Source organism: Homalodisca vitripennis, chromosome X (genome assembly GCF_021130785.1).
Source record: "Homalodisca vitripennis isolate AUS2020 chromosome X, UT_GWSS_2.1, whole genome shotgun sequence".
NCBI lineage: Eukaryota > Metazoa > Arthropoda > Insecta > Hemiptera > Cicadellidae > Homalodisca > Homalodisca vitripennis.
The window spans coordinates 139,708,149-139,731,417 of NC_060215.1; the positions used below are offsets into that span (position 1 = coordinate 139,708,149).

Sequence of the window (23,269 nt, forward strand, 5' to 3'; positions counted from 1 at the left end):
CATACTCAGGCGAGATAAGGTTTTCTTGCGAAGAAGCAAAGTCAGTGTTTTCCCGTGAGGATTTTCCATTAGCAGAAGATTGGGTCGATAGATATATGCCTAAACAAAATAAATGCATTTAATTAAAAACTTTCACCACTTTAGTTTTGATTTCTATTTTTATATTGTTTAAATTGAATAAATATTATATAGAAATAATACTTCCTTTCCATAGTAATTTAAATAGGAAATAACTATCACGTTTCATAAAAAAAACAAAAGCCAAAAAAAACCACAAACTTTTTATATTCTTCTAATATAAGGTTTTTTGCCATTTATTTCAAAGCAAGTCAGTAATTATCAATGTCAATATTTTTTTACGTGTTCATTCACTTATTACCAGTGTCTCCTTAAGAATTACTTTCAAAATAAATTAGATTGAAAATTATCGGAATGTTAGAATGCATACACTTTAATCCATATATAGCCCAACTTTAGCTTTTGGCTTTTATTACTTTTAATGATTATTGAATTCAGATTCATTTCTTTGATAAAGAACACTTTAAATTATAAAAATAAATAAGAACACAGATTTTTTATATGTATTTGATCATAAAATAAAGTTGAAAATAATTAAGCTGATAAAATATTAGCATGAAGTAAATAATTTTTGGGACAGTTATAAATATTTTTGAAAAACTAAATTATATAGAGTCCTGCCTTGATAGATGCAGGATTATGTCTCATATTTGAATAAGTAACCAGTTCCAAGCAATAAATCAATAAGTGAATATTATGGACTCGCTACAAAATTAGGTTATCAAATGTTGTGATTCAATCTGAAAAATCTGACTATTCGCATAAGAAATTAAAAATATTAATTGCATCTGGGCTATATTTCTAAGTCCACTAATCCACAGGTTTGTGTTTTAAATGTTTACTCATAATCCATTTATGAGCCTTGCAGGCTTAATTGTCTGTATCAAAGCTTTAAAATCGTTATAACAAAACAATCAATCAATCGTCTTTATTTACAGCAACATTAAGAAACGTATTGGCGTCAAAAATATTATACAATCAGTACAAACAATTAAGAATATGTGAGTACAAATTACAATGTTGAAATTATTTCTCTTTACTGATGTGTAGCGTCAAAGAATTCTTTCAATGAATAGAGCGGTCTTGTCTTGAGCCAGTTGTGAAGTCCTGTTGTTAGTAGTTTCCCTCTGAGTGCTTTTAAAGATGTGGGCAGAGCATTGTATAACTTGCATCCGATGTAACTTGGTTTTCTTTGGAAGTGGGCTGTGCGATGAGATGGAAGGAAGAAGTCGGTGGCATACCGAGTGTTGTAGGAATGGATGTTTTCACCTCTTGTATGTAAGTCCCGATCTCTTGTTTGAAGTATGACAGTTTGAATGTAGAGAGCCACAGCTGTCTAGTGGTTGCAAGTTCGACAAAACTCGAATGGCTTTTTTCTGCAGTATTAAAATACTATTAATATTGCTCTCAGAAGTCCCTCCCCAAACAGCTATACCATAGCGGATGTGTGATTCTATCACGGCATAGTAAGCAGTTTTTGCTGCATCCAGTCCTGCTGCCCAATATATTCTTCTGACCACATATACTCCAGTGCTGATTTTTTTACAAAGGCTATTAATGTGGCTAGTCCAACTGAGGCCAGTATCAAGAGACAGACCTAATAATTTTTTTTCTTCTTCGGAGGTGATCTTTGGTAAATCTAAAACAGGTTCTGCTAGTCTACTGAAGTTTAAGTGCACTGTCTTGGATGCATTTAATGCTAGGTCATTTTGGCTGCAGTAGTTAATTACTTTGTCAAGTTTGGATAATGAGTCTTCGTAAAGGTCTTGTGCTTTGTTGTTTCTCAGAAGGAGAGTAGTGTCGTCAGCATACATGATACATTTTGTGTTTCTATTTGCTTCAATGATGTCTGGCAAGTCATTAGTAAACAAAATGTACAGTACTGGCCCCAGGACTGAGCCTTGAGGTACTCCTCTTTTCATGGGCTGTGGCTCAGACATATATGCAGTCTTTGTGCCTTTTGTGATATCTTGGACTTCTACAATCTGTGTACGCCCTTCAAGGTAACTGGCAAACCACACACTTTCTTTACCTGTTATACCCATGGCAGCTAGTTTTTTTTTACTATTAGTCCATGTCCCAGGCAATCAAAAGCCTTACTGTAGTCTATAAGAATTGCTGAGACATGTTTGCGGCAATCTAACTGATCGATGATGAATTCGACAATACAAGTAAGTGTGCTATTAGTAGATTTACCTTTCAAGAATCCGTGTTGGTTTTCACTCAGGAGTTGTTCATGGTTAAGGTAGGTTAATAATTGAGTCAGGACAATGTTTTCAATAATTTTAAAAATGGAGAAATCAATGAAATTGGTTTATAATTTTTTATTTCAATGCATGAGCCTGTTTTATGTAAAGGGTAAATTTTGGCAATTTTTAGTGAGGCTGGAAACTGGCTGAGTGCAAAAGACTTGTTGACTATGCCAGCAATAGGAGCTGCGAGTTGCAGAGCGCAATGCTTTACTACTTTCACTGTTATCTCATCAATTCCACAGGAGAGCTTAGGTTTTAAGGAGGCTATTGCATCTTGAGTATCTTTCTGAGTGACATGTTTAAATCTAAAAGGACTGGAATAGTTGAATGTAACTGGTTGCTGAAAAGTAGGTAAAGTGGGTTTAGGTTTCTGTTTTAGGGTTTCTTCAGCTACTTCAGAAAAGAATTTGTTGAAATGATTAGCTATAAACTCAGGATCACATACAGTTTTTCCATTTAAATGAATTTGTCTCTGATGATTGTTTGCTGTCTCTCTGAATTAATAATTTGCTGCAACGCTTTAGATTTGTTTTGAGCTAGTGTTATTTGGTGTGCAGTGGCATTGCGCTTGACTGTTCTTAGTCTCAGATCATAAATTTTCTTTTTCAAGGTCATATTTTCCTTGTCAATATGTGTACCACTCATTTTGTACTTGTGTAGGGCTGTTATGTATTCATTTTTGTACTCGATAGATAGATGATCATAGAGTGGCCTTGAGTTTTTCCTAGTTTTCGATCTTAATTTTTTAATGGGGCACGTGTAGTCTAGAGCTCTTCTTATAGTTCCATAAAAGAGATTGTACGCTTTATCTACATCTTGTTCGGAGTGAATTTCTTCCCAGTTTTCTTCGTGAAGGACAGCTTTTAAGGCATCTAAATTTTGCTTGCAGAAGTTTCTTCTGTAAGTTTGAGTTTGTGTTGAATTTATATTTAAATTAAAATCAATTATACAGATTTGCCCAGTATGGTCAGACATCCCCGCTTCAAAAACCGTGAAATCAATGTGATTTTCTTGGATATTAGTGCTTATCATGTCAATAGCAATAGACGTAGCTGTGGATGTTGTGATGTGGGTTGCTGGAAGTGGGAGTCTTATAATATTTTGTGTGGATAATTCTTCATCAAGTTTTCTATTCTCTGTTGTGTCTGTAAGCCTATCTATTTATATCTCCCATTATGATTATTGATTTATCTTGAATTTGAGTCGTTTCGAGAATATTACCAATGATTTGAACAGCTGCCTCAACTGAACCACTGGGTGGAAGGTACACACCTAAAATGTTTACGACTATTTCTCTTTTCTTTTATTTGCACCATAGCAGCTTCACACACAAATTGTGTGCAAAATTGTGAGATGTTAATAGCATTTGCACTGATGTTAGCTGAGCCTTTAGTGTATATAGCAACACCTCCGAGTTTATGACCTTCTCTGCTATAGTCAGTCACAAGAGTGTATCCAAGAATCCTTGTATTTCTAAGGGTTTCACTGTTTAACCCATGTTCTGTAAGTATTAATATGGATGGCGAGGTTGTGTTTAGAAAGTGGTTTAGTCTGTTAGTTAGTCTGATGCATCACAGTGAGTTTTGAGTTGGAGCATAATTGGTTGACTGATTTTTGAAAGCTTTGAAAATTCAATGTTTTTTTAGTTTGGAATTTATGAATATCTTGGGATTGTACATTTTTTGCTTGATTTCTTTCCTCAGGCGAAGTCCTAAAAAATTGTCCATCTGTCCTGATTTAATGTTTTTTTCTTCACTTAAGTAACTCGGTTTTTCATTTGGATGGCTGTCAAAGGGAAACCTAGATGCTGTTTCTACCTTACTCTCAGCAATATTTCTTACAAAAAAATCCTCATAAGTTTTCCCTTCCTGCAGTAGCTTAGCAGAGCAGGGAGGCTTCTTTTTAGTGACGGTCATTTTGTGGGGATTCTGCTTGGTTTACAGAGGTTTGTAGCCCAAGTTTCCGCTTTAGCTGACCTATGCACTTGTGCTACAACTTGAAAATTATTGTTGGTCCCTCTTTGAGGTCGTGTTGAATTATAACATGTGCCTTGAGGTAGATGAACGGTTTGATTTTTCTTACCCCTCTCGTGTTCAAGTTCTTCCAAATTATACAAATCTGCCTCACTTACTTTCTCTATATCTAAGGCTTCTTGTGGTTTAGGACTGGATTCAGCAGACTTTGCAGGATACAAGTTATTTTCCTTTATCTTTTGGACTTGTAGAGAAACGCTAAAAATATTTTTCATTTGTCCGACACTAGGTTTCCCTCTTGGAGTTTTATTAAAGTTACAGGACCTATTTGCTTCACCAGGGTTCCCTTTGGTGATTTTCATTGACTTTACTTTATTTATAGTACGAATTTCTGCCTCTAGATTAATGATTTTTTGTTGTAATGCTGTGTAATTTTTCTTTAAAAGACCTACTTCAATAACTAAAGGTGTGTTTGCTGCATGAGAAGTTGAAAATGGTTCAGTTTGAACCTCTGTAATTTTTGAGACTTTTTCTCCAATTAGGCTGCTTTGACTCATGAGTAGGCTATTTTTTAGAGTTAATATGTTTTCTTGTTCTTTAATTTTGATTTCATACTCATCTAATAAAATTGCTTGCTTCCTATAATTTTCTTCAAAAACGTTTTGTATGTCTAGGATGTATTCTTTGTCCTTAGCTCCCTGCAGTTCTGCCTCAGCAAGTTTATGTTCAAGTTGTTCGACTCTTTGTAAATAAATTTCTTCATCTTTTAAAAGATCTTCAATTTTGGCTTCCATGCTGTTTGCTTGGGTAATTAATTTGTTTTTTTCCTTTTTCACAATTTTATTTTCTTCTAATAATGCTGAACCTATTTTGGCTGCCATAATTAGGCTATCTTCATGGGTTCTTGAATCAGTTTCAAGTAAACTTTGTTCAAGTTCCTGAATAGAATTACTTAATGAGTTATTTTTGTTTTGAATTTGGAGGATTGGTAGAACTGACTCTGAACTCCAGGATTCACAGGATTGATTCCCTTCAGGGAGCCCTTGAACATGTACCCCGCTAGTTTCATTACATGCGTGAGACGTATCCTGGTTAAGTACAGACTCAGCTTCTGTAGTGGCTGCATTAAAGTTAGTGTTTTTGAAATTTTCAAATTTGAATTGTCCATATTTATTCTTATTTTCTTTATATAGACAGATGTTACATTTGTTAACTAGGGCTGTCTCTTTAATAGGACCAAAAAAGACCACATTGTACTAAGTTGAATTTTTAGTCTTCTCAACACCGCTGATTTTTGAAGGCCAGTGTGAATACCCACGCACTTTTGCAAAGACCAAGTCTCCAATGTTAAAGATATCTTTAGTGTCCATCAGTGACTGTGCCATAATATGCAGTTTTTATGGTCTAAAATTATATTATATTTTATTTATTTTAGGTTAGTTAGGTTTGTAAAAATTATTAAAAATAAACTTTTTTTTAAACTGTTTTTATTATAACGTGGTTTGGCAGGCTCCACGTGGTCAATATAAAATATTTAAATATAAAATTCAAAATTGAAAACCGTTTATGACGAGATTTGGCAGGCTCCTCGTGATTAATGGTTTATAAAAAAATCAAAATTCATTCTTCAATTAATTCTTAATTCAAAAACAATAACTACTGTAAAAATAATAAATGTTACTTACTTGATTCTGCTGAAGAATGGACCTCTGTGTCCTCCGTACTTTTTGAGGTGGAAGAACGTGGCTTCGATAAAAATAAACCTAAAAAAACATACATTAAATAAACAAATTTTATCCCTTTTTTTCTTGTATTTTCATTTAATTTTAATTAAATAAATATTTAACCCTTTGTGTGCCACAGGTATTTTCCGAAGCCATATGCATAAAGTGCCACGCTGTTTTTCACATATTTGTAAGCTTTTGGGAAAAAAGCTGTTGTAAAATAACTACCAAACAGATTTCCATCATTTTGTTGTTTTTTTTTTTCTTATTAAATGCAGAATATGATACATATTATTACAAATAAAATTTGATTTATAAAAATATAAAAATTTCAGTAATTATAAAAAAAGATTTTTACTTTTGTATAAAAAGTTAAGTTTCGACCTAATTTGTGTGTATACGGTATTTTTAAAATTTTTTGTTCTTTATACCATGATAAAGGCCATATGATTCTAAATAAAACCCATGTGTAATATCTTATTCTAGAATTTTAAAAACATGGCATTATATGTAGTAACAAAATACTGCCCGGTACCGACATTTTATAAACTGTACTTCATTTGTCAGAATTTAGAAATTACTTAGTAACGATGTAGTTTTCCCAATAAATCTAATAAAACATCAATATAACACAAATAAATATGATTAGTAAATGTAGAAACAAATACTTGCTAACATATTTACATAAAAGTTTACATTAACTAAATAATAACCCTAATAATATTTACACTGAAAATTCACGTTTTTCGCTTGGACACAACTCAAATCACTACATTACTTTTGTAAAGAAATACAGTAAAATACTGTATAAGTTACTATTTTATTTTGTATTTACTCAAATGGTTGGTTATCGGCACAAAAACAACAAGAAAGGCCATTACGCAACATGGTACTCGTAACACGGTACTCGTCCGCTACGTCGCATGACTGGAAGACGGAATCATCATCGCACAGGTACTTCGGTATTATCACAGCCCACTATTTTTGTCGAGATTTCCTTATCAGAGATCAAAATAAACTTCATTATACTCCTTCCTTTATAATGAATCGAAAAATACTCGATGAGTCATACTTCCTATCTCCAAATAGACACACGAATGACCTGACATTTTCTAATAATTAAACGTTGTTATTATAGTTTTTGATTTAATTGATTGTCGTAATAACTTGTAAATTCCAAAATAGGTTAAATAAAGTCAGTTGTTTTTAATACTGTAATTTATTTTGTCCCCGATAAGGAAAACTCGTCCAAAAATAGTGGCTTCTTGATAAGTACCCAAACAATATAAGTTTCACAGATAAAATAGTAGAGAAACAACATAAAACTCGTATTTATTGATAGTTTGGAACCAATTGAATACAGCTGTCTGGTTATTTGGCCAAAATAATCTTGTACTATATAAAATATTATTGAAATACGAAACGTCAAAATTGGCGATGCTGGCACTTTATGCACTTTTCGTACCGTCAAAATTAGCGACGCTGTGGCACTCAAAGGGTTAATACAAATAATACTTTTTTTCATGGTGATTGAATTAAGAAATAACTAGATCGTCTCGTAAAAAGACACAAAGCTTAAACATTTACAAGCCTTTAACAACCTCTTGATTTTTGTTGGCCACTTATTTCATAGCAAGTAAATAATTATCAATGTCAATATTTTTGTTTAGAGGTTCGTTCATTTATTACCAGTATCTACTTAAAAATTATTTTAAAAATTATTGGATCGTTAAATTACATACCGTTTAGCCATGTGCAGGCTAATTTTAGCTTTTGGCTTATATTACTTTTAATGATTATTGAATTCAGATTCATTTCTTTGATAAAGAACGCTTTAAATTATAAACATAAATTAAATCACAGATCATTACACGTATTTTACCATAAAATAAACTTGAAAATAATTAAGCTGATAGAATATTGACATGAGCTAAATAATTTTGGGACAGTTATACATATTCTTGAATGAACTAAAGTATATTGAATATTGTTTGGATAGATGCAGGCTTATTTCTCATATTTGAATGATGAGTAACCAGTTCCAAACAATAAATCAATAAGTGAATATTATAGACTCAGTACAAAATAAGGTTATCCAATTTGTGGTGACATCTGAAAAATCTGACTACCTGCAACAGAAATTTAAAGTCCTACTTGAATCCGAGTTATATTTCTAAGTCTACTAATCCACATGTTTGGATTTCAAATGTTTACTTAACTTTAACTGTGACTAGTAATTTATTTGCAAGTCTTGCAGGTTTAATTGTCAGAATCAAAACTAAAATTGTTATACAAAACAAACAACTGCTTTTCGTAATAAAAATGTTATTTACCTGTAGTATCTGCTGCGGGATGAGAGAATTTTGCAAGCATTTCCTTCACTTTTCTCCTCCTCTCTTCCTTCAACCTGCTGTCAAGGGGTCCTGGAAATAGAAGAAATAAAATAATACTTAAAATCATTTATTATTACAACAGTAAAAAAACAACAATGAATTGCTCCAAAAGTAATTGTTTGTTAGTTTTATTTTATTTGTTAGCATATTTAAATCCTTGTAAAATAATAAATTAGTACTTTCGCAATTGTTCTAGGTAGAGATTGCAAAACACAAAAACTGGTGTTTAGAGTTTTCTGGCTGGCAGATCACTAGTTAAAATATTCACTTTTTATAAAAACCAGAATGTCCCATTCAAATTAAGTTTTTTAACTGAAACAAATTGCATTGATCTTACTATTGGACACAGAATCTGATGAACCGGTGGCCACATCGGGATCATCTGACACTGACAATAAGTCTGAAAACAACTCCTCTTCTAGATCCGCAGTCTTTTTAACCATTTTCTTTGTGGAGCTCGAAGTCTCCTTCCTCTCATGCTTTCCTAAAAAGTTAAAAATCCACAATTAATACATGATATCTAAAAATGTTACAATTTGAGGTCCAAACTAGAATAAAAGGTTCTTCTTTTGGTATTTTAATTATTCAAAGACGTGTGTTAAAAGTGAGCTAAGGCTAGAGAATAACATATGTAATTGAAATAACAACTGCATGCAATCACATTAAAAGTCAATGTGCAATATCATAGAACACAAAGACTCGGCTTGAAAAGATCTGGCACTTCATTATTTGTTTAGTTAAGTAATAATAAATTTATGGTTATACATGATATTCCAGTACTTATTTACACAATTTTGCTTTATTATTATCATTCTTCAAACACATACAAGGTAAATGTGAGAAAATACAAGAAATTAACATTTAAATTGACAAAAGTATTGAATCATTATAATATATTTTTAAATATTTTATGAACTTAAACAAAAAATATGTTTAAAACATTTCTGTTTCCAAAATACGAATAATTATTCATATGTTAATGTTATGTTAAACATATTACACTACTGTGACATAAAATCAATATTTGAAATTACTATTCAGAGATGAATAACCATTTCTGCCATTGAAACTCTTCATTAATTTACTGTAGAAAAGCAAACTAGAAAAATCGGATACAGAAAATTAGTTGGAGTAAAAGTACTCGCCATCAGATTCAACATCCTTTTTTATGATATTCTAATTAATGCCACAATTATATTTTTTAATATTTCCCAAATAGTTCAACACTTACAATTTATATCTATGATATCCAAGTATATTTAAGTTTAAGAACAAAACTAAAATAACAGTGGTTTTCTTACTCTTTCGGCTATGGTCCCTTGTGGAATGGCCGGCTAAAAAAAGAAAAACACAACCATTAACAAAGGCTAAAAAATTCTAAAAAGTAAATATAATTAAAACAATTAAATCGATGTTAAAAAAAATGTACAACATTTTAAATATTTTACAATATTTATAACAATTCCAATGGCACTTTTCGTAACGAAACCCGTTTACGCATAAGCGAGCACACCACTTTAAAGGTACAATGGCACAAGCTAGGAGCATCAAACATGTTCCAGTTATGAGGTATCAGCTGATTGTTCCTCCAAAAATTGTAAAATCAGTAATAATTGAGAAGATTACTGGCAATATTAGATTACAAACTCTTTCCCAAGGTCGTTTATGTAAGTTCACTGGGGCTTCATAAGCAGAGATATACGTACTTTATCATATTTTTGTATAGAAATATAATATTGTCTGAATATTGGCATTTCACAATGATAATGTACAAAATTGTTGATAATAATTGCACATTAAAGTTCATTTTAGTTATTTGTACACAAATACTATTATGAGCAATAAACTTGTGCTGAATGTCACACAAATTTACTATAGACAACATTTAAAACAAATCAATCAATTACAAAAGAAATATTGAATTCAAATAACTACATTGGGTTTATTTTGTGAGAGTATTTTTATGATAAAGAGCAATAAAATCTAATCAGAAATTAATTAAGTCTAGACGTTGGGGAAAACGGGTAAGACTTTCTCTTGCCTTTTAGTTACATGCATTTAAGTCTGGCAAGCCTTAATATAACATTATATCGGAATTAATTAAGGTATTTATTGGGTTTAGTGGTTACACCCTGCAATGTGGGGAAATATATTACCTGGTACTTTTAATTAATTTTCGCACTAAACCGGTGCTAATTAACTTTACATCGTTAGATATCTTTTAAAGATGGTTTTAGATTGTTAATAATAGTTGATGGAGCTGCTAAATCAATATTTACTAAAAATTACCTTCAAGTAAAAGTTAACAAATTTTATGCAATAACAATGTTAAGAAACCTACATTACTTTAATTATTAAAGTAACTTAGTAATTGTGACATTATTTAATGTACTAATGTGCATACTATAAATAAAGATATTTTTAGTTTGACAGAAGGGACCGTGTCATGTGTGTGTATAATATATATACATAATAATATATATATATCATTGCACATGCAAGCTTTGTTTAAACCTTAATGCTATATAAAATGCCAATATTTAAAAATCTGGAGTTATAGAAGCACCACAGCCACACAAAGAGCAATATAACATTTTCTTGAAAAAGCATGAACTAAAAAACTGATCAAAACAAATAATTGATGAAACTGTAATTTTGTATCTTGCTTTTTTTAAAGTTTCATTATGGACCTCACCGATAAGTCATGTTGACTTGGTTGGGCCATGATTATGTAAAATTATGTGTTACAAAAAAAAAAAAAAAAAAAAAAAAACAGCCTGAAAAATCAATCAACATTCTAGACCTTTAATAGATGATGTTATGATTGTGGTTGATTTATTCAAGCACATTCACTAATATTCATACATTTTCAAGTTTTTTCCTGGTATCTTAAAAATCTAGCATAATTTTTCGTTTTTTTAAATTTTCAAGGCTTGTGGACACCCTACTCATAACAACGAACGCTCGAAGTAACGTCGAGCGTGGCTGCTGCTTGGATGGGTGACCGCTGAGCGATCCTGTCCTTGCAAGCAGCCCGCCTGCCCGGCCATTAGTGGTGGTTCGGAAGTCACCTTTAAGCCGTTGGTCCCCAGGTTAAACTTCGCCTGGTATAATAAGACTACTTTACTTTACTTTACTTTACTCATCTTTAGAACTGGTACTGTAATCATGAGTCAAAATTAAATAATCAAAACTCAAAATAAAAATAAAAAATGGAGATCAGACCTATTGTTACTATTAATATTTAATAGTTATAATTACTATAGTACGTTGGTATTATCCGGGTGCCACTTTTTTAGAAAGAGTTTTTTTCACCAAGGATCTAAAAACGACTACATTATTAGAACAAACAGACTTTAATTAGCTTATTGCTAAAATTACATGTAATTTTGACGATCGGTTCTTGTTTTCTGGCTCCCAAAAGGAAGGATGTCAATGAGAAAGAGGCCACAATGTCTCTTATCTACTATTTGTCATTAGACTATGTAAGTAGGTAAATAAATATGTATGTATCATAAATATGAAAAGTTAACAAACGCTCATGAGATCTGAGCTTGAATTTAGGTACTGTCTCGATGGATGTTTTTCTTTTTGTCAGAAGTGTGGGGTGGCGCCACCGAAGCTCACACTGATTCTCAGGGGTATTTCCAGTCACTTTCCCAACAATAGATCACTTGCCAGATTGTCCATGATCTGACGTCAGGAAAGTACCAATTGGAAATTCCCCTGGCCTCAGTGCGGATTCGGTGGTGCCACCCCACACTTCTGGCGAGGAAAAGAAAGACATCCCTCAAGATGGTACCCAAATTCATGTTCATATCACGTGAGTGCTTGTGAAGGTTATCTTTAATTTTAGTACTACTAGTAACGTATTAATGATAACGTAGTATAAACCTACTTGCATTGCACAATAACGATAAGTAGATAGAATCAGAGTGGCCTTCTCCTCACCGACACGCTTCTTCTAGGGAAGCAAATAACAAGAACTGATCGTAATAATGAATGCAATTTTCACAGTAAGGCTGTTCTTTCTATTGTAGTTTTTTTTAGTTCCCTGATAAGAAAAACTCTTACAAAAATAGTGGCCTCCAAATAATACCAAAGTGTCATTACTATTAATTAATATTTTTGAATATACTTACTCTTCTTGTTTTCAGATTTTGAGGTTGAACCTGCCAATGTAAAACAAAAGAAATGTTAATAACATTGCATCACATAAACAATGTAGAAACAAACAATAATAACAAATTAACTTTACAGTAATGCATAAAGAATGAGATATGCTTGGACTCTAAAAAAACCATACATGATAATTTATCTTCTAAATCAAAGATGAGTTTGAAATTATATATTCACCTTCAAGTTATTGAATACTAATTCCATACGTATTTTACAGTCCTACTCTGTCTACGGAGGAAGGCTGGAGGTTGGAAATAATGCTTAAATACAAGCATGGGTCAAAGTGCAAATAAAATTTTAAATCTTTTGGTGCAGAATATTTTACAGTAAATTTCAACTCAAATAGTTTACCATTACAATGCGGTGTTTCTTTCATGTTGAAATTCCTGAATTTCTCAAACATGACAATCAATTGTTGTAAACTCTATTACCATTGACATTTACATTGTTGTGCTATTAATAAGATTTTAATGTTGGCGTTTTGTTGTTTTAATACAAACATTACATTATTAATTTGATTAATTATTAACTGTAGTGGTGAAAGTTGTCAATATTAGTTTAGTTTGTATAGCTTAATCAGTTTAGAACGGGGTTCCCAAACTTTTTTGTGTCACGCCCCTTTTTTTGTTGAAATAAACCTTTTCGCCCCCCCCCCCCCTTACAATAATCTGTGTGGGCCTAGGAATAAAACAAAAACAAATAAGTATTACATTGAAAACAAAACATTTATTTATACTGCCATAAGGTACAACAATATAAGTTTCCATAAAATAAAAAAAATTATTAATAAGAGAAAAATAGGGTAGGTTGGTTATTGAGATGGATGGGATTGCATTTTTCTTACTAGTATGCCTATTCGTGGCTGAGTTTTAGTAAGTGAACAACGCAAGTCTCTAGCAATATCAAGTTTATTCCGATACTTTGTTTTAATTGCCACAAGTGTGGAAAATGCTTTTTCGCACAAATAGGTGATAGAAAAAGGCAACGAAGAGCTTCCTGTGATACTCTACGATACACTTTAAAATATTTTTACCAAAATTAAGGTTTGTTCATTATATGAAAGTTGTATTTGTATTGACTACAATATCTTCTCTCACACTAATCACGCTATATTGAAAGTCAACTACGACAATAAAAATCTCACAACACATGCACACTAGGTATCTCAAACACTGAGTCACGACTGGTTAGCAGGTCCACGTCCGTTGGTGGGAGTGAAGCAGAGAGGCAGTGCTTGGAAACGCACGGTTGCCAAATGCGCGCTCTTGCCACATTGAACGGCGCACATTCAATTCATTCAAGCTTTTGATTTCAAGTTTACATAGTAAAGTCAGATGTTACTTTACAGTCGTTTGTTTCAATTTTCTAAACATCATGGTAAATTAAGAATTTTAGAAAGACTACTTAAATTTAATTTAATGTTCAACTTGTCTCATGAAGGCCCCCCCCCCTCGGGGGGACTTGCCCCCCAGTTTGGGAACTGCTGGTCTAAAAAGATGAAGTTACTAATGTCATGTTTATAAAAGTCACAGTAATTGATGTCACATGCTGTATTTACATGGAACAAATCCATCCTTTTTAGTAATATTATAAAATCTTTTTACCTTTCCTCCGTTCTTCTCCTTTCGTGCTCGCTTTTGGACCTGCTAACAAAAATGAAAATCAAATTAAGATAGAACAATTTGAGTACAAATAATAAGGAATTTATTAGGAAATATTTTAACAGTAAAGTATAAAGAATGAAGAATGTTTGGACTAGTTTACAGTTCTACTAATTGTGTAAAAATATGTGGTTTGTGTACATAGAATAGTACTGAACTTAAATAAATAAACAAAGCTATTACATAGAATCCTTAACCTAAGCTCAATAAAATTTACTAACGCAATTCAACTTGTAAATTACTCAAGTTAAAAACAGCCTCATTTAATTTTTGTAATATAAATAACATTTAATACAGTATTACTTCATTTTTTTGATACAATGTAACAAAAATACAACTTTACAAAAATATATATAAAAATAATATTGCATTATTTTCCATCAGTTAGAGAGTTATTTAAGGATATTCTATTTTTATATAAGAAAAAAAACACACATACACAAAGAATGTGAAAATAAGATAGGCTTAATCAAGTTTACCAATTTTCTACTTCTAAATATTTGTGTACTACATTCTTACGAATCGATGTTATAAAAATTTTTCAAAGTATATATCTGTTGACAATGACAAATTAAAATCAAAAATGTACATAATATTCTATATGTTGGAAATTATAATACATCTCAGTAACATTTACTTACGCTTAGGGGAATTAAACAAAAACAAAAGAATGTCAGTCTTGAATAAAATTTCTATCGAAAATAAAGCCACCACAATCAGAGCGTTTTTTTTCCCCCAGGTGCAAGATGATATGGCAACAGCGCAGCACTACTATTGGTAAAAACCTGAACTGTCTTCTCTGCTGCACTCAGGTTTAATGTGAGAATGACAATACGAAAACTAAATGGTTCTCAATAAATGTCCCAGTCTCAATTTAGTTTTGACAGCATTCTTTATGTCCTCCGTTTTAATATACTTTTGTTTTGTTTGGTTTAAAAAACAATATAACAAAATTAGGATTTTAAATAAATTCAGGTTTAAATTCTTTCTTTAAAATACTGATCTATGTTTGACCGTGCATAGTACAAGCAGACAAGCTGAATTGCAAGAACACAGACATAGAAAAAACAAACTTCAAGTCAAATACTGTTTTAAAATCAAGATATTTTGTTACTTCAGATACCTATATACCATACACATCGAAATAGGAAAACACATTTTAGCTATTGCCTGGAATTTTTACTGCCAAGCAGATTTCATCTTTGTATAGGCACAGATGTTGCATGACATGCCTAGGAAGAGAAAATTTAAACTTTAAATAAAATATCACTTATAAAACTACCAGATTTTGTTACTTGGGGCTTTGACTTTAAAAATGAATCATCGTATCTTAAATAGGGACTGTGTGACTAAAACATTTTAATCTTACTGAAACGATCTAACTTTTATAAATGAAATACAAGAGCTATCCAGAAAGTAAGACGTTCTGAAATAGGAACATTTAATATATACATTTATAAGGTATACTCTTAGGCTATTTTTCAACGTAATTGAGACATTTATCATAATGGGACACAAGTTTATCCATTCCAGCTTTGAATAAATCTGCCGCCTGAGATCTTAACCACTGATTAACGCCAGTTCAGCGTCACTATTGAAGCGCTGCATTGTGAGCCAGGTCTTTATCGCTGAAAAGAAGTGGTAATCGGTATGGGCTAAAAAGTGGATGATCAAACACTTGCCAATCAAAATCATCCAAAACCTGTTGCTTACGATTGGCTATATGGGGACGTACATTATCGTGGAAAAACAAAATTTTTGATCTCAATTTTCCCCTACGCTTGCTTTGCATCGCTCACCATATCTTTTGCAATGTTTCACAGTAACCCTCTACGTTCATTGTTGATCCTCGTTCAAGGAAATCAACCAGTACCCTTAGCATCCCATAAAATAGTTGCCATATTGTTTCTCGCTGACAAGAGTTTGGAGAAATTTGTTTTGGAGAATGTGTGCACCCCCATTCCATAGATTGCATTTTTTGTTTCACAATTGACTTGCTTCACCCGCGTTTTATCACCAGCAACGATACGATCGAGAAGTTCTTTACCATGTTTGCCGTATTCATCAAGGAAAGTTAACAATGCAGCAAGTCTTTATTTTTTGTGATCTTCCGTAAGGATTTTTGGAACCCACCTGGCACAAAATTTGTGGTGTCCAAGCTTCCCTACAACAATTTCATGAAATAAACTTTGTGAAATTTGTGGGAAATGTTTCGAGAGTTCAGTCATTGTGAAACATTGATTTTCACGAACATTGTCATTGATTTTCAACATCAAATCTGCAGTCACCAGGCTAGGCCGACTGCTACGACTATCGTCATGACCATTGGTGCAACCATTTTTTAAATCAATACTGCCGCTGCCTTACTCTGCTTTCATTCATTATTCCATTTCCATAAACTTCACCCAGTGGGCATTAGATTTCAATTGTGATATATTTATAATCACAGTTTCTTTCATTTGTCACAAGAGATAGCACATAACCATGTTTCAAGTGAGAATTCATGATATGGGATTAGATGAAAAATTACCCCATTATTGATTGTTTAGTAATCTAAACTTTTGTTGTCTGATTACGGATTTTCACACATGTAGTGGAAGTACAATGATACGTGTTTTAGCGATCAATAGTTTATTTACTGCTAATCAAATGTTGTCCACAAGTACAAGCACTGTGATCCATGAATATACGGTAATACAAACTTGAAGTAAAATATTCTTTAAAAAGACATAATATTTTCACTTCGGTTATCCACCTTTAAGCTAAGGATATTTGTTCAAAATATGTTATACAATATATTTAAATTGATTATTGCATACCTTCTGATACACTGGAACTTAACTGCTGTATTGGTTAAACAATACTAAGATGTATGAGGAAATACATAACTTACAGAAAACTAAAACTAATTTTTAAACAATATTAGAAAAAAAAACAAAAATGTTATATCTTGGACTCAAACTACAATAAAAGGTGGAACAAATCTAACCCTGTTAAGAATATTGTTAAATCTACTTACTTTTTCTTGACTCTCCCTTTGTAGGTGACTTTGAGTCTTAAACAAAAATGAAAAATGTTAATGACATGTATTACATAAAACATTTTGATTGCTAATAATAAGGAATTAATTTTTTAGGAATGTTTTTGCAATAATATTTGAAGAATATGGAATTTTTCTACCAGTTTGCAATTTTGCAAACTTTGACCATTTGCATTAATATTCTTGACCTTGTATTAATATAATTAGAATTACATCACATATAAAAAAGCAAGGAAAGTTTAAACATCTAAAGATCTAAAAATAAGTATTTCAGGACTGAAATTATATCTTGCACTTTTTTTCGGAAAATTAATTATTTTATAATAAATCTGCCTAAATGATACAAAACATAAAATAAAATATTGTATTCGCCTTATCATGTTAATTGGCATATAGGAGCTTGAACAAAAAGCGCCCCTATATTTATTACATTTAAATGGGGGTTACACTGCAAAGTGAATTTCTCTTTTTGTGGTTGGTAGTATTGTTAGTGAAAGCACTCAGTTATCCATCGCTACATTCCGTTATTGCTGTTGGACCTGGATGTTATTTCTGATAAAGGCTGTCTTTATTCATTATCTTCACAGTAGCGTTTAAACATCATATTTTGCCCTTCCAGCATTTTCATGAAATTGCGGTAACATCAATGTCGATCTTGTGAAATGACGCCCATCTATATCAACCACAAATATAAATACCACATAGTGTGTGTGTGTGTGTGTGTGTGTGTGTGTGTGTGCGCGTGTGTGTGTGTGTGCGTGCGTGTGCGTGTGTGTGTGTGTGTGTGTGTGTGTGTGTGTGTGTGTGTGTGTGTGTGTGTGTGTGTGTGTGTGTGTTTAACTTAAAAACTCACATGAGATGGTTCACAACATCACATATATTATGACATGGTGATTTGAACAAGGATAACTTTTTTGACCGATTCTCAACTGATAATTGCCGAATCAGAAGTCAATTTCCAGGCACAAGTTTGAAGTAATTCATGAAATTGTGATAGGTATGGGACACAATATAGCGCTTTCTTTCAACAGAAAACATCAGATATACTGCTATAAAAATGTTTCAAAATTTGACAAATAAACACAGCCCTTTGTCAAATTGACATGTAGTTCCTCAATGCAAGTAACGTAATGAAGCAATAGATATGATAGCTTAAATTTATAACCTGCCACTAGTGTAAAAGAATTTCACTTAACTGAACAGCCATGATCTAGAACATAGTTGTCAATACTAAGAACTCTTTGACTCTAACCTGTAATTCTATAAAGCTAATCATTTTCACATCCGGTATTAGAACCGAAACCATAAACTCACCACAATGGCATTACCCATCCTATTTTTAACATAGTTTGGAGTGCCTATTTTATTTATATGCGCATACAGACAAGAATGCTTGCATATATAAACATTACGTGTTTACGATGTTAACTTCCAAAAATCATTATTTAACCATGTTTCCAAAATAATCTAAACAGCCAGAAACAGAATTCTTTAATTGCCATATCTAGACTTCAAAGGTGCCAGATCAAAAAATACTACCTGTATTTTAATTTTGATTACTAAAAAGTGTCAATACACAATTTTGATTAAAATGCCTTGACCAAATTTTTGTGACAACAAATCTATAATAATATTACATTTACAGTTCAATACAGAAATAAAACTAAAACGAGATTCCTACATACGTTAAAATTTTAATGAATTTGAGTTTAAAAATTTAAAAGACAAATTTGGGAACATTTTGGATACATTCTTTACTTTAAGGTAAAAGAATTTGTACACTTTAAAAATCTAAACCTATTTCGTGCTTACTTCTTCTGCCGAATCCACTCGAACAGGTAGCTGCACAGAACAATGGCAATTCCTTAATTAGATGAATGTAAGTAAAAAAAATAACAATCTTTAAACAAAATCTGATTAAAAGTTCCATTTTAAAAGAGTACTGATTTAAGTTTTCAAAGAGGTAAGTTTTCCACTACGGACAACAAATACTAAATCTTGTGTTGCATGTATACTAACAGTTACTTTTTAACAAGGAGGGATTAAAGTAATAGTATTCAACCAGGAACATTTTGTGTATGATTTCTACGGTTTTTTTGCTGTTTTGACAATGAATCGGGGGGGGGGATTCATAACACTGATAACTACTCTTGATTTGCATACTATTAAAGAAGGGTTTATTTTTTTGGAACAATAAACAAAATTCACTCAGCCTTTTTAAATGTAGCATTACAATTATAATAACTGAAAATCTAAACACTATTAACATTAAAATTTTCAAAATAAAAAAACTGTCTGTACATACATATTGGTGTTTATCAAAATATGATATAAAATACAGATGTAACACTGTTTACATTGGCTGAACTTAGAGTTGCAAAACAGTTTGGTTGAACTCTTGCAGTCAGCTTATAAATAAATACCTTATAAGAAGGTCATTTTAAAAGTAAAATCTGATTGCGCATCGTGCCCACATATCTGGGACATGAAATCCGTTCAAGCCATTCTTGGCCAGTCCCCCACAACACCACCATTATATTTCACGTCTCTGCTGTTGTTGGTTGGGTGGTTATATTGCTTTGTTAGTTGGAATGTCAATCATTAATCCCGCCGATTGTGAAGTGCACTCATTAATTCGGTTTTTAAATGCAAAAAAATTTTGTCCTGCTGATATTCAAAGACAGATTGTTGAAGTTTATGGTGAGGGGTTGTAACAATGGAAATGTATGAAAACGGTGTAGGCTTTTTAATAAATGAAGGATACATATAATGAAGAAATGACCTGGACGGCTTACTGTCATGAATGAAGACTAGACACAAAAATTTGAAGAGGAAATTTGCCAAAACAATCGAATGACAATAAATGCGGAGATATACTGTGAAACGATATTGAAGCTTAGGCACACTATTCAAAACTGCCGGTGAGGTCTGCTATCTAGCGGCGTCATTCTGCTTCACGTCAATGCTCAGCCTCACGTCGCGTTAAGAACACAGATACAGCTGGACAAGTTCTGTTGGGAATTATTGGATCATCCCTCATACTGCCCCCGACAGCCCCATCGGACATTCATCTTTTTCGAAAATCAAAGGAATTTCTTGGTGGGAAGTGCTTGGAAAAAGATGACATGATGAAACAGTTACTAAATGGTTTAACGGTCAGACAGCAGAATTCTTTGATGATCGGATACAAAAGCTGGTGACACAATTTGAAAAATGTTTAAATGTACATGATGACTATGTGGAGAAGTGAATCTCATAATTTAGTTTGTGTTGTGATTCAAGTTCATACAAAAAGTTTCCCTTGATCCATTACTAAACAGTTCTTACTTAAAATATTACCCTCGTAAGATCTCTGTCACGTGCTTCTACAAAAAAAATGACTGCCTGTTTACTTTGAAGGCTAAGTAAACATTTAGGATTTATTCATACAAAGAACAAAACATATTTCATAAGCTAATCAGGTAAATTACCAGACACGTGCTTGCCGTTGGCTGCAACGTCCTTACTCCTCGAGTCTTTGGTTGATGGGTCTGTAAAAAACAAAAACAAAACGCTTTCATTTTATAAACATTAAAGTTTTAAAATTATAATATAAAGTACATTATATTACAAATATTACATTTCAATAACCAGTACTAACCACTAAGGCAACGGTTAATTAAAACACCACACACACAGTTAATTTAAATTTGGTTTTGAACTGTAATCAAACATTGAGCAATACACATTAAAATCACAGGGAATTTATCGTTCTAGGGTGCTTACTTCTACGGGCCACATTTAACCCATTGCGGATCACTGACGAGCTGGACTCGTCACGCAGCGGCCGGGCCTAACGAGCTCAGGTCGCAAAAGCGGTCTGATTTTAAATTTCCCTCCAAATAGTTCTGTTAATGTCTGATAGATTGGGCGATCGTTTTCACTTGTCTACTAAGAGTGTTTAACAACGGTCTACGTTTAGAGTTTTCAAAAGTTTTATAAATATCCTACAGATCGCAGTTGTATGTCGAAGTTGAAAAATCATTCATGAGTTTACTCTCTGCTTTTTAGCGCTTCTGATTGGGTGTTTTCCTCAATTGTTATTATAATACTTTTAAGGTTAGTGACACAACTAAACGGCGCAGACGTACATGTTGGTGGGTTTAGTCTAGACAATGGCCCGGATGTTGCAATCGATTCGCCCGAGCCGCTTTATTTAGACTATGATTCAGACATCATCCCTGCCACGCCGTAACCTTGCTCACGTGTTATCGTTCCTACATCACGGATACCCCAGCAGGCCCATGTTCCATCTGAACAAATACCTTCGCAGCTGAATTTTCTAGTATACAATAGCGAGCGATACGATGTGGCGCACCATTGCTGTTCGTGCGGCCGCTGACCGTGAATTAATTCGTGCCCGCGCGCCAAAACAATACGATCCGCAATGGGTTAACTTGCTTCTTATTCATACTCACAATAGGAATAAGTTTACAACAAAAATACTCCAACCCTTAATGATTTGTGATTCCTCTGTGTGTAGTTCAGCAGCTATTTAACCCTCTCCCGTACAAGAGGCTCAGATTGACAGGCTGCCTCCGAATCGCAGTATAAGTATAAGTGTTCCGACATAGCCTGGCATTCATATGCACGTAGCCTGTGTGCATGTTACTGCGCTCCAGATGTGATACCGGGAACTACTTCGACTAGTTGGTAGTTTCAGAACATTTCCCTGTTCTTTTTTTATTTTTTTTTTACGTTTCTGCACTTGGTTATTTGCCGTTATATTTTAGTATCATTGGAACAAGGCGAATTCAAGACGTAACATTAGTTGCAGCGAAATAGATTGTGAATTAGACAATGAATCAGTTTTAAGTCAATGTTTTAATTATGCGGTTTTTAAATTATTTTACTTTGTACTTTTGCAACTTTAACATTAAACATAAACTGTCACTTCACAAATGAAGGTGAAAAAACTAAAAATATTTTATCACCTTAGTATGTACCTTTAAAACGCATTTTGGTACTTTAATCAGTGTTAGTGTTATCTTAAAACCTTAATTTTAGCTTAAAAGGCAACTTTTGTAAGAAGTAAAACGTTAACCACTACAGTAGAACCCCTCATATCCGGCCTCGGTTTTACCGCACCTCGGTTTATCCGGCCACTTCCCAGAAGCCAATATCGAAATTTATTTACCACGGCTTGCAGACGCGCAGTTGCACGCACTAGTCTCCCACGACTCTTGCGTTATTTTGGTGTATCTATTTGTTTACATTTTCCTGTGTTGTCCTCAGGTGAGCTAATAGGTTTAACCTGTAAACAGTTTGTTGATTATTTCCAGTGCGGTTAGTACAGTACAGTACAATTGTTTTGTTTCGTCAAGTGCTGTGTACTGTAGGTTGGTTTATCCGGCCGAATCGTTATCCGGCCAGGGGCTCGGTCCCGTGGTGGCCGGATATGAGGGGTTCTACTGTACATATTTTGCTTGAGCGGCTGAATATAGATATCGCGATAGGCAAATCGGCATTACTTCATGTGTACGGGAAAGGATTAAGTGGAAGGCAACAAGCAGTGTAGGGGGAATAGCAATTCTCGAACTGTCGATTACAGTGTAGTTTAAGGGAGTTCATTAAGCACTAATAATACTGAATACAACGTAAAGGATTGGAAAATACATCAGTGTGGCAATTATACCAACTCAAATCGTAGATTCAAACATATAAAGAGAATCAAATACATATGAACTTGATATACATTGATATATTTTTTATTACCGCTTAAAATGGACCGACCACATAGTATATATTCAGTCACAAATTTATGACGTGAATATCGAAATCTGAAGAAGAAAAACAATTTGGGTCTTAACTAAGAACATTTAAACGAGAAAATCAATCCTGGTTTTCTTGTTCCTCACTAAATCTCAATACTATGTATGCACTAAGAATACTCTGAAGAAGTATATTTATTCACATATTGCTTGTAGTAT

At 32.9% G+C, this 23,269-nt stretch overlaps 1 protein-coding gene across 4 annotated transcripts in view; it reads right to left on the reverse strand.

Annotated features, from left to right (window-relative positions):
* The window catches only part of LOC124369914 (splicing factor, suppressor of white-apricot homolog), a 104,866-nt gene that overhangs the window by 22,198 nt on the left and 59,399 nt on the right, over positions 1-23,269 (reverse strand). Inside the window, exons 12-21 of one of the 4 annotated variants that reach the window (XM_046828091.1) lie at positions 20,771-20,830; positions 19,113-19,142; positions 17,280-17,315; positions 14,204-14,242; positions 12,563-12,592; positions 9,722-9,754; positions 8,758-8,904; positions 8,361-8,450; positions 5,989-6,066; positions 6-99 (exon numbers count right to left, since the gene is read on the reverse strand). In XM_046828091.1, the coding sequence (XP_046684047.1) occupies positions 6-99; positions 5,989-6,066; positions 8,361-8,450; positions 8,758-8,904; positions 9,722-9,754; positions 12,563-12,592; positions 14,204-14,242; positions 17,280-17,315; positions 19,113-19,142; positions 20,771-20,830 (637 nt within the window). Of the gene's footprint in view, positions 1-5; positions 100-5,988; positions 6,067-8,360; positions 8,451-8,757; positions 8,905-9,721; positions 9,755-12,562; positions 12,593-14,203; positions 14,246-17,279; positions 17,316-19,112; positions 19,143-20,770; positions 20,831-23,269 lie in introns of all 4 variants that reach the window. The other 3 variants (XM_046828090.1, XM_046828094.1, XM_046828092.1) reach the window with 3 other exon arrangements.